Source organism: Polypterus senegalus, chromosome 6 (genome assembly GCF_016835505.1).
Source record: "Polypterus senegalus isolate Bchr_013 chromosome 6, ASM1683550v1, whole genome shotgun sequence".
In the NCBI taxonomy this organism is placed as follows: domain Eukaryota; kingdom Metazoa; phylum Chordata; class Cladistia; order Polypteriformes; family Polypteridae; genus Polypterus; species Polypterus senegalus.
The window spans coordinates 93,919,342-93,934,633 of NC_053159.1; the positions used below are offsets into that span (position 1 = coordinate 93,919,342).

The following is a 15,292-nucleotide window of genomic DNA, read 5'->3' on the forward strand; positions in this document are numbered from 1 at the left end:
TGGTCATCTAGTTCTGTCATATGTTTTGTGAAGTACTTGGGACAACACAAAACAAAGATTTGGGAATTTGCCCAGTATAGTGTCGTTGAGTAGGCAATAGCAACTGATACCGGTCTTTCTGTAAAATAAGACAAGTGAATATGGCAAACAAGTCGGCTTTATACATAATGGCAGGAAATGACAAGATGGTGACGGTATGACCAGGAAATGATGCCATCAGGACGGGACATCAGTGATGAGTTTTGGCTTAGTCTTTTGTCGTTCTCAAATAGGAAAGGGAAAAGGCATTAATACTTGTTACCAACCCTTTTCCTGGTGTCTTTTACACCCCGTGTTAAACCTTTTGGCTGTCAAATAAGCGTGTTTGTGTGACAGTTTATATGAAGTTGACCTTCATTAAAATTGCAGTGAGTAGTTCAAGAAATTTTCCAAGTTAGCATGTTTGTAAAAAAAAAAGCCAAAATATTGCCAGGCAAAGCACACAAAGTCGCACTGTTCTTTTCTGTAAAGAGCTAATGTTTATGTGACCATACCAGTCATAAGAAAAGCAGATGGAAATTAATGAAAGTCTAGCTCAATAGTGTAAAATACATTTTTATTCTAAGGTTAGATTTTTAAGAAGTGTAAAGAAATTGGAAATGTTCTAAAATAAGTCACATGCTCTCCATTTAAGCCAAGAAGGAAGTTTCCAGCACTGTTTCCACCAGATGGAACCCCAAACTGTTTGAATCACAGACTTTGATCTCTAACAGTGAGTGTAGAAACTGAGCTTTATGTGGACTTTGGCAACAGTAAAAATGCAGCAGCCTATATCTTGGAATCATTGCTACTTTGTATTTGGCTCAGCTGTTTTTTTTCCTTCTATTTCTTATCTTGCATTGTTGCTATTAGACTACACAACTTAAAATATTAAATAAATAAAACTTTGTAACCGGGTTACACCAGTTGCTGTTTACTGGTATAATTTACCATGCGCTCATATGCCAGTGCTATCATCCTAGCAAATTCCTGTGTCATCATGATATTCATGAACAATTGCAGTAAATTTGTGTTTGTATGTATGAAAGGTGCATAACACACTTTGTTGAATTTTCAAACGAGCAGTTTTACAGAACATTAGTGCATTAGCACTTGCATAATAAGAAGGGGCCAAACTTCGCCTATTCGCCCATGAAGTAAACACCAGCACTTAATCACAGACATGAATGAATGCTAAGATGGTTCTTCTGTGGCCTGTCATATTGGTGATTCTGTTCCATCTAATTTGGTGATGAAAAAGTGATTCTGTTCTTCTTGTGTAATGACTTTTTCATTTCAAAGTTTGTTGACAGCAGTTCTAATCTTAAGTAGTTTTAATTTTAAGTTCTCGATTTTTAAGACATTAGGTGGTGCATTTGAAGAATTCATCTTCTCTCCTCGGTTGGACAATCTCCACAGCTGCTACTGTGCCTTACAGGTGAGGTAGAAGAAGGGTATGCAGATTCCTTTCCCAGTATTTTTAGATAGTCTTTTCCCTGACTTGCTCATCCTTTACTCTTAGGCTCTGATCGAATCTTGTACTCCAGAGGGTTCCCTAGCAAAAGAGCCCAACATCCGAGTGGTTACCCTGTATGATAATGAGGAGGTAAGTGTATTATCTAGGAAGCATGTCTCAGTTTATTATATTTGCCTAGGCGAAATGGATTCTAAGTGTGTTCTATTTTCCCTGGTCATTCCTTTCCTCTAGGTTGGGTCAGAAAGTGCTCAAGGTGCAATGTCATCTCTGACGGAGATAGTTCTGCGCCGCCTGGCTTGCAGCTTCAAGAACCTAGCAGCTTTTGAGGAGGCTATCCCTAAATCTTATCTGATCAGTGCAGATATGGCTCATGCTGTGCATCCTAACTATCAGTAAGTATGTTAGGCTGCTACACTTCTGTTCCATTCAATTTCAATATTTAATGTTTTCGTGGTAAGTAGACAAGTGAAAAATATATTCTATATAGTGCAGGAAATTCTATGTGCTACTAGAGAGATGCAAAATACACATTAAGGGGTACAGAGTACCTGCCACACTTAGCAGAAGTGGGTAATATGTAGGTGGAACTATTCAATTCTCCTTTTGATTTAGCATTTATGTCAGGAAGCTGAATTAATTGTTGCTGCCTGATTGTGAGGAAGTTGAAAATTTACAATAGAGAATAATGTCATATGTTTTGAGTTTTAATCGGAGAGCATTGTGAAGTGTCACTATGTGAAAAGCAAAAGTGTTTTTAGCCTCTCGCTTTTCAGTATGGTAGGATATAGTTGGCAGTACATTACAACTTTCTGTAAGAAGTTTATCTAGTTTATTTCTAATTTGAAGACAAAGCATTCAGCTTATACTTTATAAGGTATCACACATATGTGCAAACCATTAAAGCACACTTACATTCCTTTTATGGAGTTGGCTTACTTAGTGTCCCAAACTGTAAGCATTTTGTGGTTTTGTTGTGTGTCCTGTTATGTAGGTAGTGAAGCTAACAGAATGCTGTACTCTGCAAACTTGTAAGGTTGGGGACCACGCCATTCTTAAACTGTGAGCCAACAAACAAAACTCCTACTCTCTAATCCTTGCATCCTTTTTCACTTTAAGCAGCAAAACAAAAATTAGAACAGTGGTTCCAAACTTGTATGTGTGGGAATATAGTACTGTTCATTTTTAATATAGTATAATGTAGAATATAATGTGCATCAATTTCTAGGCCTACAATTGTTCAAGTGTATTAGCCTATTTGAATATAAATCCTAGCGTCATTGAACAAGCCATTATTTCCACAGTTCAGAACACTTTGTTTAATTATTCAAATAAATGTAACTCATTTGCATGGACATATGTAAACATGTTCATGCCGCTGCTAGCTACTGAGCATTCTGGTGCAAATCCCTGAATGGCCTTGCTCCATGTGAATTCATCTCCATGTTTTTTTCTGTGAGTATGCAGTTTTTTCTCCCATATGCAGAGGCATCTGTACATTGGTCCTGCATAAGTGAGTGTGCCCTTTAAATTAACTAGTGTTGAACTGGGGTAGCTGTGTCCAGTGCATCTATGGCGAGCTTCAGTTTCCTATGAATTTAACAATGTATTAAGCAAGTTTAGTATATGGACGGATTATAAACAATATTATATTTTTTATTGTGAAAGCAACAATATGCACTGAAATTGTGTGCAGATCATATCCTTAGTTCTGTGCATTGAGTTTTCAGACTAAAATTACAATTAATATTGCTTAGAAAGCATTATTGTTTTAATTTATACTAAAAATTGGGGACCTTAATGCATTTCTCATTTTCGTCAGTGTCTTCATTGATGTTATGTACTTTTCACTTCTCCATGTAGGTTTTCATCCCTTATACCAGTGACATGCATGTTTAGTGCATTGACTTATTCTAATAAGGTGTGTAAATCACCTTTAAAATTGACAGCCATGTGCTTGATGCTGCTGGGGCAGACTCCTTTTGATGTGATTTTCTTTGCAGATACTTCTTATTTAAAGAGAGAACAGTTAAATGCGAATAGAATATTATTTTGAAACATATGATTTAAGGTTCATGGGGCCTAGAGTCAATCCAGGCAGCATTTGGTGGTGTATGAACCAGCTCTGCGTTGGTTTGCCAGACCAATGCACAACTCATTCACATGCCCAACCATGCTAACTTTTACAAAGGGCCAATTTGGAATTGCTGGTTCACATAACCTGAATGTCTTTTGGACTATTAATGGAAAACTGGAGTACCCATAGGAAAACCCATGCAGACAGAATGTGCAAACTCCATGTGGGCATAGAACTGGCACAGGGTGTAAGTACTATGGATGGCAGAGCTTATCATTGCATTATTGTGTTGCCCCCTGAGTAGAAGTAGTTTTCAATAAACTGAAGTAAAGAAGAAAACACAAAAATTGAATTTATACTGTATAGTCCTGTATGTGTAAATGTAACAAAAGTCAACATTTTTTCGATTATGCAAATCACATAATGTGATGTGTTTTTACACTATAGCAGGAAACAAGGTTACTAATGAAATAATACAGGATTTGGTCTTCAAGATACTTTAGCAAAAATTGTGACACACAGGGTACATGACTTTGAGGAAATCTTATTTCAGATTTGAAGACTGAGAAGATCATGAAAATATGTGTAGACCCAAATGGTACCACCCTTACTACCTTTATTTCTTACAATACTGTTATTAAACTTGCTGGTTTGGACTTTGATGCAGTGAGACAATACAGGGGAGAATATCTTGTGACCAGGGGCCTCATGTATAAATGGTGCATACGCACAAAAATGTTACGTAAGAACATTTCCATGTTCAAATTGCGAAGTATAAAACCTAAACTTGGCATAAAGCCACACACATTTCCACGGTAGCTCATACCCTGTCGAACGCAAGTTCTCTGCTCGGTTTTGCAGACTGGCGGTACCCAGCGTCAAAGGAGTGCTACTGTTCCTGTGTGTTTATCCTTTCTTTTTTAGATCCACGTGCCTGACGTGGCCTTATAAATACACTGAAATTAACCACATATTTTTTATTAGTTTATTGCCTCTGACTGTAATTAACCTGTAAGAATATAATGGTCCACAGAATGGTCAAACTATTCCAAATACCATAACTGCTTTAGTGTTGTTACTCTCACTACACCTCGGATCATCTTTTTCCATATTACTCTCACTGCACCACTCGGAGTATTTATACAGTGCATCCGGAAAGTATTCACAGTGCATCACTTTTTCCACATTTTGTTATGTTACAGCCTTATTCCAAAATGGATTAAATTAATTTTTTTCCTCAGAATTCTACACACAACGCCCCATAATGACAACGTGAAAAAAGTTTACTTGAGGTTTTTGCAAATTTATTAAAAATAAAAAAAAAATGAGAAAGCACATGTACATAAGTATTCACAGCCTTTGCCATGAAGCTCAAAATTGAGCTCAGGTGCATCCTGTTACCCCTGATCATCCTTGAGATGTTTCTGCAGCTTAATTGGAGTCCACTTGTGGTAAATTCAGTTGATTGGATATGATTTGGAAAGGCACACACCTGTCTATATAAGGTCCCACAGTTGACAGTTCATGTCGGAGCACAAACCAAGCATGAAGTCAAAGTCTATAGACCTCTGAGACAGGATTGTTTCGAGGCACAAATCTGGGGAAGGTTACAGAAACATTTCTGCTGTTTTGAAGGTCCCAATGAGAACAGTGGCCTCCATCATCCGTAAGTGGAAGAAGTTCGAAACCACCAGGACTCTTCCTAGAGCTGGCCGGCCATCTAAACTGAGCGATCGGGGGAGAAGGGCCTTAGTCAGGGAGGTAACCAAGAACCCGAGCTCCAGAGGTCATCTGTGGAGAGAGGAGAACCTTCCAGAAGGACAACCATCTCTGCAGCAATCCATCAATCAGACCTATATGGTAGAGTGGCCAGACAGAAGCCACTCCTTAGTAAAAGGCACATGGCTGTCCATCTGGAGTTTGCCAAAAGGCACCTGAAGGACTCTCGGACCAGGAGAAACTAAATTCTCTGGTCTGATGAGACAAAGATTGAACTCTTTGGTGTGAATACCAAGCGTCACGTTTGGAGGAAACCAGGCACCCCTCATCACCAGGCCAATACCATCCCTACAGTGAAGCCTGGTGGTGGCAACATCATGCTGTGGAGATGTTTTTCAGCTGCAGGAACTGGGAGACTACTAACAATAAAGGGAAAGATGACTGCAGCAATGTACAGAGACATCCTGGATGAAAACCTGCTCCAGAGCGCTCTTAACCTCAGACTGGGGCAACGGTTCATGCTTTTTCCACACTGTGTGCCTTTTTTTTTTTTCTGTATCTTAATAAGCTTCCATATGACACTCTAGATGGTAGGCTACGACTCGTCTTATCACGGCAACTTTGATATCTAATTTTTTTTATTTCGGGCACTGTGCGACTTTGTGAACGTGAGCTTTTTAGTTTCTCCGACACTTCCTTTTGTTGTTTATACCACTGTTTAAACCAACAAATAGTAAATTTTTCTTTGCCTCCACTTGATTTTCGCTGAAATTTTCCTATTTTCCCCTCTTGCTTTTGCCATTGTCTTTTCACAGAACACTGAGCTTAAGGGCTATTTATATTGATTTGCATATTCAAAGAGGCGTGATATTGGGAGGAGTTGGGGTGGGACAGCAGGCGCGTGCACATGCGTTACTTTTCACACTGACCGGGGCTTATGTAGTGGAAGAATGTGGAAGATGGTGTACACACAGGTTTATGCATCTGGATTTTTTTGTGCGTAAGCACATTTCCGCTTTTGTCCAAACACCATGTTATAGTGTGAATTCTACACACGGCGTTATACATGAGGCCCCAGGTGGTTAGGATTTTTAAATGTTTTTTGAGTTTTTAAATAGATCATTTCAACTGATGGCAAAGCAAATCACATTTTTTATGCAGATCCCACAATCCTCTGAATTGCCTTTTTGTGGTTATGTTACTATAACACATCACTACCAGTGAGGGCATATTTTATAGTGAAAAGATTATTGTGCATTTCTTTAGCTCCAATGCCAATGAATATTGGGAAACCAAGAAATTTGATTTTGCTGACAGCAGCCCCCTCACTATTCCGCACTGTCTTCTAAAATCCATATGAATAATTTTCTTTTGGTTATGTTCACAGGCAGCTTTTATTGCTATATTTTGTCAAATAGACCACTGTAAATTATTGATTAATAAGTGGCATCTTTTTGAATTTGCTGTGCAGTTTAGTCAATGAATTGTGAGCTGTGCAGTTTAAGTAAGAGGATTAGCGATGTTTTACTTCAGATCTGTCTCTTTTAAAACACAAATCACTAGAGTTTTGGGTCAAAATGAAAAGTTGACTAATTGTATAACCCTGACACAGTTGCTTGCATTGTCAATTTTTATTATTTATTTTGTTAAGAGGTTTAGGATGGTGTATGCCAAATTAATCAAACAAAGTAACAATTAACCAAGAATACTGCTGTCTCTCCACACTAAGGAAAAAATAAATGTGTTAAATCTGGAAAAACATGCAAACTGAAAACTTGTTTCTTCTGTAAAATAAAACAAATAACAAAAATGCTGACTTCTTGATAAGCCTGTGTTTTACAGTAACTTCCTGTGTCACACTTCCACAATAAAGAATACACAATGCATAATGTGTAATGTGTTTAATCTCCTAATGCCAAGGAGGTAACTTTCTCCTGTTAGATTAAAACTTTAAAGCTCCAACAACACTTTTTTCTTAATCATTTATTTATTTATCTTTTTAAGGGACAAGCACGAAGAAAACCACAGACCAATGTTCCATAAGGTAGGTAGTAGACCTAGCCAAGCCCAAGGCCCTATGTACCATCTACCATAGTGTGTATGTCCAATATTATACTGGGGAGAATGAAAAAGCCACTAAATTGTTTAATACAAAATAAGCCATTTATGATGTAATGTTGCGGTGGGCTGGCACCCTGCCTGGGGATTTGTTCCTGCCCTGCGCCCTGTGTTGGCTGGGACTAGCTCCAGCAGACCCTGTGACCCTGTGTTAGAATATAGCGGGTTGGATAATGACTTGATTGACTGATGTAATGTATTTTACTAAGTGAGAATCATCTCAAAGTGCTTCAGAAGTATAGCATGGAACCAATATTTACATTTGAAGAACTGGCTGATAATAGGGAAGGCAACATATTTGATTTTATACACTGCCTGTTTAGTCCCTACATCTTACTAACTGTAGTTATCCAGCCTGTGTTTCAGTTACAAAAAAAAGATATGCAACATTATACATATGTATATATATATATATACTTGCAAGTCTTCTCAGAACAGTAACAGTGATACAATGCCAACAAAAGGACAACTAAATAAACAAACAGCATACATAGAGTCCTATTATACTCCTGCATACGGTTATATGCAAATAAATATTATGTGTTTTTACTGTATATATTGTGGACGCTGGCCCGGACGCAGACAGACGGACAACATAGTTCCACCCAACACACTGTTTATTTACAACTATATACAAATTATTTTCGTGTACTCACAACCCCAGTACCTCCAGCACCGATTCCCCAATGTCCAGGCCACACAGTCCTATGCCTCTCTTTCTCCTGGCCGCCTCCAGTCCTCACTCCAGCTCCGTCCTCTTCCACCCGACTTCTGCCAATGACTGGAGGGAGGCGGCCCCTTTTATAGGAACCCGAATGGGCTCCAGCTGCTTCCCGGCAATCAGTCCTAGCCACACCCCAGTGTGGCGGAAGTGCCAGCTGCGCACCCGGAAGCCGTCCGGGTGTCCCCTGTCGTCTTCTCCCCAGCACTTCCTGGTGTGGCGGAAGTGCTGGGCTCCAGGGTTCCACAGGCACCTGGGCGCCGCCTGGCGGTGGCCACGGGCCCCTACAGGGTTGGGCCCCCAACATAACCAGGACGGACGCCCCCTCGCAATCTGGAGGAGGCACAAGCCCTCCTCTGGTCCTCCTGGAGTATATAATACACTATATAATATGTAGGAAAAAGTACAGTATTTATTATTATGACTGGCTGTTCAGTAACATTTTAGCCAGCGTGTAGAAACTGTCACTCAATCTACTACTGTGAATAGTCCTGCATTCTTTGCCAGAAGGAAGTAAAGTAGCTGTACAGGATGGTTGATGTCTTTAATAAGACTATGTAACTTTCTATGGTAGTGTAAGTTATATTCTATGTTTCCTTTATAGAAGGCCATAATATTCTTTGCCTCCTTCACCACCCCTTGCAGTGCTTTACAATCTTGAGCTGAGCGTGTGTCATGTCATGATGTTATATATTTGAGGACTGTGCAACTGTAGAAGTTAGTGACAAAAGATCACGTTTTGGGCTTTCCGGAGACATTTGAAGAAGTAAAGGGAGTAAAGTGAACTTTCATGACAATAGCTGAAATGTGTTGTAAACGTTTGAGTTCATCAAGAAATTTTAAGTCTTATGATCCTCTCATAATCTTCTTCTCCTGTGCAGTGGGAGTGTGGTCTGCCTCCTGCTTCCTAAAATCTACGACCGGTCCCTTGGTTTTGCTGGCATTAAAAAGATTTTTGTTCTGGCACATCTGTGTCAAAAGATGGACATCTTTTCTGTATGTTTTCTCATCATTGTTCGTAATCATGCCTATGGCACTGGAGTCATAAACAAATTTAAGGACAGAATGTGGGTTGTGCTTGGCCTGATGGTCATGGATAAACAAGAAATATGGAAGTGGGGATTAGCACAATACCCTGAGAAGCACCTGTGTTGAGAATCAGCGTGGAGGATGTGATGCTGGCAATTTACACATGATGATCTGTTGGTTTGAAAGTCCACAATCCAGTTGTAGTGAGTGGCACCAAGTCCCAAATCAAAGAGCTTTGTAATTAGGTTTAATGATACAATAATTTTAAATGTCTGTCTCTAATTTATAAACAAGACATTGTTTGCCAGTATGGTATGATGTGCATTCTGGGGGTGGTCCAGACTATTTGGAATATCTTTGTAATGTTTCTCAGCACCAGTCTCTCAAACCACTTTATCCCTATTGAAATGAGTATCACCACTATGTAGTCATTCAGGCAGTCCACTTCTGTTTTCTTAAGCACAGAGCCACCTTGGGCAAAGATGGCAGTTTTAAATATAGGAATAATAGTAGTAGCAATTATAATAAAAGTAATAAAATTGTTCATTTAGTAGGCCAATGTCCGGTATTTCATTGTTCATTTTTCAAACCCCCACACTATTTTTGCTGGCTTTATGAAAGTTCAGCAGGTTGGCTTTATTTTGGACTTATGGCTTCATTGTATATAGATCTGCTTTATAAATTTAAATTTAATTTGTTGTACTTTCAGTCTCTAAAATGTAACATCATGGCTGTCTTTAACCCTTAAGAGAAGGATGTTTGCCTTTGGTTTTTAAACTTGAAGTGTAACATATACTCTTGACCTATTACCTTAGTGAGCAGTTTGATCATTCTTGAAACAGTGAAGAATATTGAATTCGGAAGGTTTACCAAGCTCCCTACCATTGTTCATGCATTTATGTGAAAAGTGGTGCAAAAATGGAGTTCAACGACTAGAATAGTGAGAACATTTTCTCACCTCTAGATTTTTACATTTTTCTGCTACTAGTTATTCATTTCTGTGGTTATGGTGAGGCATTTATTTCAGATTAGATCACCAGCCTCTGCTGAACTGCTGCTGACATGCGCTTCTGCTTTTCTAGGGCCCAGTGATCAAGTACAACAGCTGCCAACGGTATGCCACTACAGCAGTCACAGCCTCCATTATCAGGGAGATTGCCAAGATGGTTAATGTGCCCTTGCAGGTATTTCACCAGAAACATAAATTAAACATGCTTATTTAAGATGTTGTTGTTGATATAAAACTATAATGAAATATTTTTTCTTCAAGTGAAAAATTGAAAGAGCTAATTCTCTTTATTCACAGGAATTCATGGTGAGGAACGACAGTCCCTGTGGAACCACCATAGGCCCAATCATTTCATCCAAATTGGGTCTACGGGTGCTTGATCTAGGTTGCCCACAGCTGGCCATGCACTCAATCCGAGAGATGTGCTGTACTTCTGGAGTGTACCAGACCATCACCCTGTTCAAGGTATGGTGGTCTTGCACGTAGTAGTTCTTGGTGGGTGATTTAAAACACACAAGCTTGATTTTTTTAAAATATTTTGCTTCAGTCTATATCAGTGGTTCTAAGCCTGTGGCACACGTACCACTTGTGGTATGTAATGAGTTTTGGGGTGGTATTATATGAGGGGACACACAAAAAAAAACTGGGTGTGATAAGCACAAGTAAAGTTTGGTGAAGAGGGAGAGAGAAGGAGGGAAACTAAAGGTTTCCTTATTAACACATTTATCTGTTCACAGAAGAGTTTTGAAACAAAAAGAAAATTACCTGATTCGTGCATGATTTCACAGCATGACAAATCAGTTGTCAGTCTTGGTCATTTTTACTTGTAGAGTCGCACATTTGAATGATTGAGTTGGAATGATGGCCAGATTAAAACGGCCAGTGTGAAACAGTGGTGTGAAAAACTATTTGCCCCCTTCCTGATTTCTTATTCTTTTGCATGTTTGTCACACAAAATGTTTCTGATCATCAAACACATTTAACCATTAGTCAAATATAACACAAGTAAACCCAAAATGCAGTTTTTAAATGATGGTTTTTATTATTTAGGGAGAAAAAAATTCCAAACCTACAAGGACCTGTGTGAAAAAGTAATTGCCCCCTGAACCTAATAACTGGTTGGGCCACCCTTAGCAGCAATAACTGCAATCAAGCGTTTGCAATAACTTGCAATGAGTCTTTTACAGCGCTCTGGAGGAATTTTGGCCCACTCATCTTTGCAGAATTGTTGTAATTCAGCTTTATTTGAGGGTTTTCTAGCATGAACCGCCTTTTTAAGGTCATGCCATAGCATCTTAATTGGATTCAGGTCAGGACTTTGAGTAGGCCACTCCAAAGTCTTCATTTTGTTTTTCTTCAGCCATTCAGAGGTGGATTTGCTGGTGTGTTTTGGGTCATTGTCCTGTTGCAGCACCCAAGATCGCTTCAGCTTGAGTTGACGAACAGATGGCCGGACATTCTCCTTCAGGATTTTTTGGTAGACAATAGAATTCATGGTTCCATCTATCACAGCAAGCCTTCCAGGTCCTAAAGCAGCAAAACAACCCCAGACCCTCACACTACCACCACCATATTTTACTGTTGGTATGATGTTCTTTTTCTGAAATGCTGTGTTCCTTTTACGCCAGATGTAACGGGACATTTGCCTTCCAAAAAGTTCAACTTTTGTCTCATCAGTCCACAAGGTATTTTCCCAAAAGTCTTGTCAATCATTGAGATGTTTCTTAGCAAAATTGAGACGAGCCCTAATGTTCTTTTTGCTTAACAGTGGTTTGCGTCTTGGAAATCTGCCATGCAGGCCGTTTTGCCCAGTCTCTTTCTTATGGTGGAGTCGTGAACACTGGCCTTAATTGAGGCAAATGAGGCCTGCAGTTCTTTAGACGTTGCCCTGGGGTCTTTTGTGACCTCTCGGATGAGTCGTCTCTGCGCTCTTGGGGTAATTTTGGTTGGCCGGCCACTCCTGGGAAGGTTCACCACTGTTCCATGTTTTTGCCATTTGTGGATAATGGCTCTCACTGTGGTTCGCTGGAGTCCCAAAGCTTTAGAAATGGCTTTATAACCTTTACCAGACTGATAGATCTCAATTACTTCTGTTCTCATTTGTTCCTGAATTTCTTTGGATCTTGGCATGATGTCTAGCTTTTGAGGTGCTTTTGGTCTACTTCTCTGTGTCAGGCAGCTCCTATTTAAGTGATTTCTTGATTGAAACAGGTGTGGCAGTAATCAGGCCTGGGGGTGGCTACGGAAATTGAACTCAGGTGTGATACACCACAGTTAGGTTATTTTTTAACAAGGGGGCAATTACTTTTTCACACAGGGCCATGCAGGTTTGGATTTTTTTTCTCCCTAAGTAATAAAAACCATCATTTAAAAACTGCATTTTGTGTTTACTTGTGTTATATTTGACTAATGGTTAAATGTGTTTGATGATCAGAAACATTTTGTGTGACAAACATGCAAAAGAATAAGAAATCAGGAAGGGGGCAAATAGTTTTTCACACCACTGTAGATTTGATAAATGAGCGGAGACTTTGTATTCATCCTCTGATTGTAAAGAACAGGGCTACAGTTGTACATCCATCCACATATGTCCCATTCAGACCAATGTGTAATGCAATGTCGGAAGTAAATATCTTGGAGATGCATAGTTAGAAGGACTACTAATACATAATACAAAATTGCTTAAGTCAGATTAGCAAACACTGCATTTATGTCATTTGTTATGTCTTTGAAATCAAATTAACGTTCACTGCTATAACAAATAAAATGTGCCAAACATGGTAAAAGTACATTAACAACAACAGCATTTATTTATATAGCACATTTTCATACAAATGACGTAGCTGAAAGTGCTTTATATGATGAAGAAAGAGAATAGAATTAGGGAACACTAATTAACATAGAATAAAAGTAATGTCCGATGGCCAGGGAGGACAGAACAAACAAAAAAAACTCCACAGACAGCTGGAGAAAAAAAAATCTGAAGGGGTTCCAGGCCACATATATGGATGGAAGAGGAGCAAATGGGACACAGCCTTCAGTTATGAGTAACTAGCCATCCCCCGAGGCTCAGCCTGTGTATTAGTGAAACAGGACAGTGAGAAGGGCCCTGCCCGGCTCTCTACTCCTGATGTCACTCTTCCCCCTGCCCACAGCCTCTGTCTCGGATTAGCATGAATATATTGCTCCGGCAAGCGAACTATGATTCTCAATGAGACAACATCAACCGGAATATTCAAGCAAATTATAGAAAAAAAAAAAAAAGATCTAAATCCATTAAGTAGTTCTCTCATTTGCTAACTAAGTGGAGTTAAGGTTACACCCCGAGGCAGATGCGTGACTGAGGAGGGCCCCCCTCCCCACCGGCCAATGATTCTCTCTCAGATTCGGGCTTATAAATCAGTACCGCAAGCGAACTATGTTACTTAGCGCGATGAGAAAGTCGCAAAATCAACGGAATGTTCAAGCAAATTATAGAAAAAAACCTGATCTAAATCCGTTCAGGAGTTCTCTTGTGAAAAGTGGATAGACATACAAACGGGTCTAAAAAAGTATAAGAAATTTCACGCTTGGACCACGAAATTTTTAAAACCGTTTCTTAGCGATCACCTATGGCCCAAAGGTAACCTACATTTCAAATTTCACGTCCCAAGTCCTCATGGTTCTGGAGATTTTGTGATGAGTGAGTCAGTGCTGTTTGGCTTTTATATATATATAGATTACTACCATTCAACTCAGTGGCAAATTCTGGATTAGTACACCGGCATAAATCATAACAAAGTCTGATCAGTTATATGAGGCAGCTTGAGAACAACAGTATTCTGAAATAATAATCTTAAATTGACCAGTTTAATTTAATAGTAATAATATAATAGAGTTTATTAACAAAGGTCAATTTGAAGTCCCAACAACTCTAAAAATGGAAGGAAAGATTTGGGAAATTAAAGCTTTAAGAGTTTATGACATTTAAAATTTGAGTTAATTGACGTGTCCATTAAGTGTTACCAAGCTAATGTCTCCTCCATGCACTGATGCAGTTTCATAACAGCAAATGCCACAAACCTGACAAAGTGATTTTTCTGACCAATCTAATTTGAAAAGTGTGCTGTCATAAAAATAGATTTAAAGAATTTGTGTACATGAAAAAATATCCTGAATTATTTGGTATTCACTAATTTACATGGCAGTGATATAATGTGTATTGTTAGATTTAAGCAGTGTTTATTTTCAGTTAATAGAAACTATAAATTTAGTACATGTACATTGTAAGATAAATTAAGTAGGCCACGATGATCATATCATTTTTTATAATCCCTAAGCTGAAGAACCCCAAAGGCAATAAAATCCCTCCATTTGTTCCTGGGAGAAAATTTCCCCCTCATTTACACTTGAAATAAAGAGGCTGAACTGTATAGTTTTTGTTAATTAAATGTATGAAAAGTTTACCCCTTTTAATTTCTATTTATCAAATGACAGTATACGCACAGTATGGTATAATGTATGATGTAAACATCATTATACATTATATGTCACACTTTAAAAATTAAGAAAAACACTAGGTGTACATAAGAAAAATTTAACGCACATCACTCAAACACTGTCTGTAATACCTTTTATTGTATTGGTAATATCACCTTTAATTTTTTTTTACCTAATAATAGTTCAGTATTTAACATTTTAGCACCAAAACAAAAAAGTAATGCATCAAAACATTTAAATTGCCTGGGTGGTGTGGTACACCAAGATAAACGTTTGAGACCCCCTGGCCTAGAGGGTTGCTAGTTTTGTCTTCTCTTTTTTTTTTTTTTAAATCAATCACCAGCACTTTAGATTTCTGTCAAGATCTTTTTCATTGAGTGTCTTACTCACCATAATTTGTTTGCTGTCTTCCAGGGCTTTTTTGAACATTATCCAGCAGTGAGTCACTGTGTTCAGGTGGACTAGACACACAGACACTCATTGTACTGAAAACATCTTTCCCTTCTTTGAGATGACAACTATTGGCCCACATAAACCAGCTGCCCTGCATTTCAAGCATTAATGGAGTAAACTCTTACCAGCCTGTAGGACTTTGGTTTCTACATGTTTTCCAATTAAATCTGTTAATAAATATTTTTGATAAACCTA

General features: G+C 38.7%; 1 protein-coding gene across 2 annotated transcripts in view; it reads left to right on the forward strand.

The window, feature by feature from the left end:
• The window catches only part of LOC120531267 (aspartyl aminopeptidase), a 29,840-nt gene extending 14,548 nt beyond the window's left edge, over positions 1-15,292 (forward strand). For both annotated transcript variants that reach the window (XM_039756523.1, XM_039756524.1), the window contains exons 9-15: positions 1,379-1,456; positions 1,541-1,624; positions 1,727-1,887; positions 7,293-7,332; positions 10,239-10,340; positions 10,463-10,630; positions 15,059-15,292. In XM_039756523.1, coding sequence (XP_039612457.1) covers positions 1,379-1,456; positions 1,541-1,624; positions 1,727-1,887; positions 7,293-7,332; positions 10,239-10,340; positions 10,463-10,630; positions 15,059-15,109 — 684 coding nt within the window. In that variant the 3' untranslated portion in view covers positions 15,110-15,292. The remainder of the gene's footprint in view (positions 1-1,378; positions 1,457-1,540; positions 1,625-1,726; positions 1,888-7,292; positions 7,333-10,238; positions 10,341-10,462; positions 10,631-15,058) is intronic.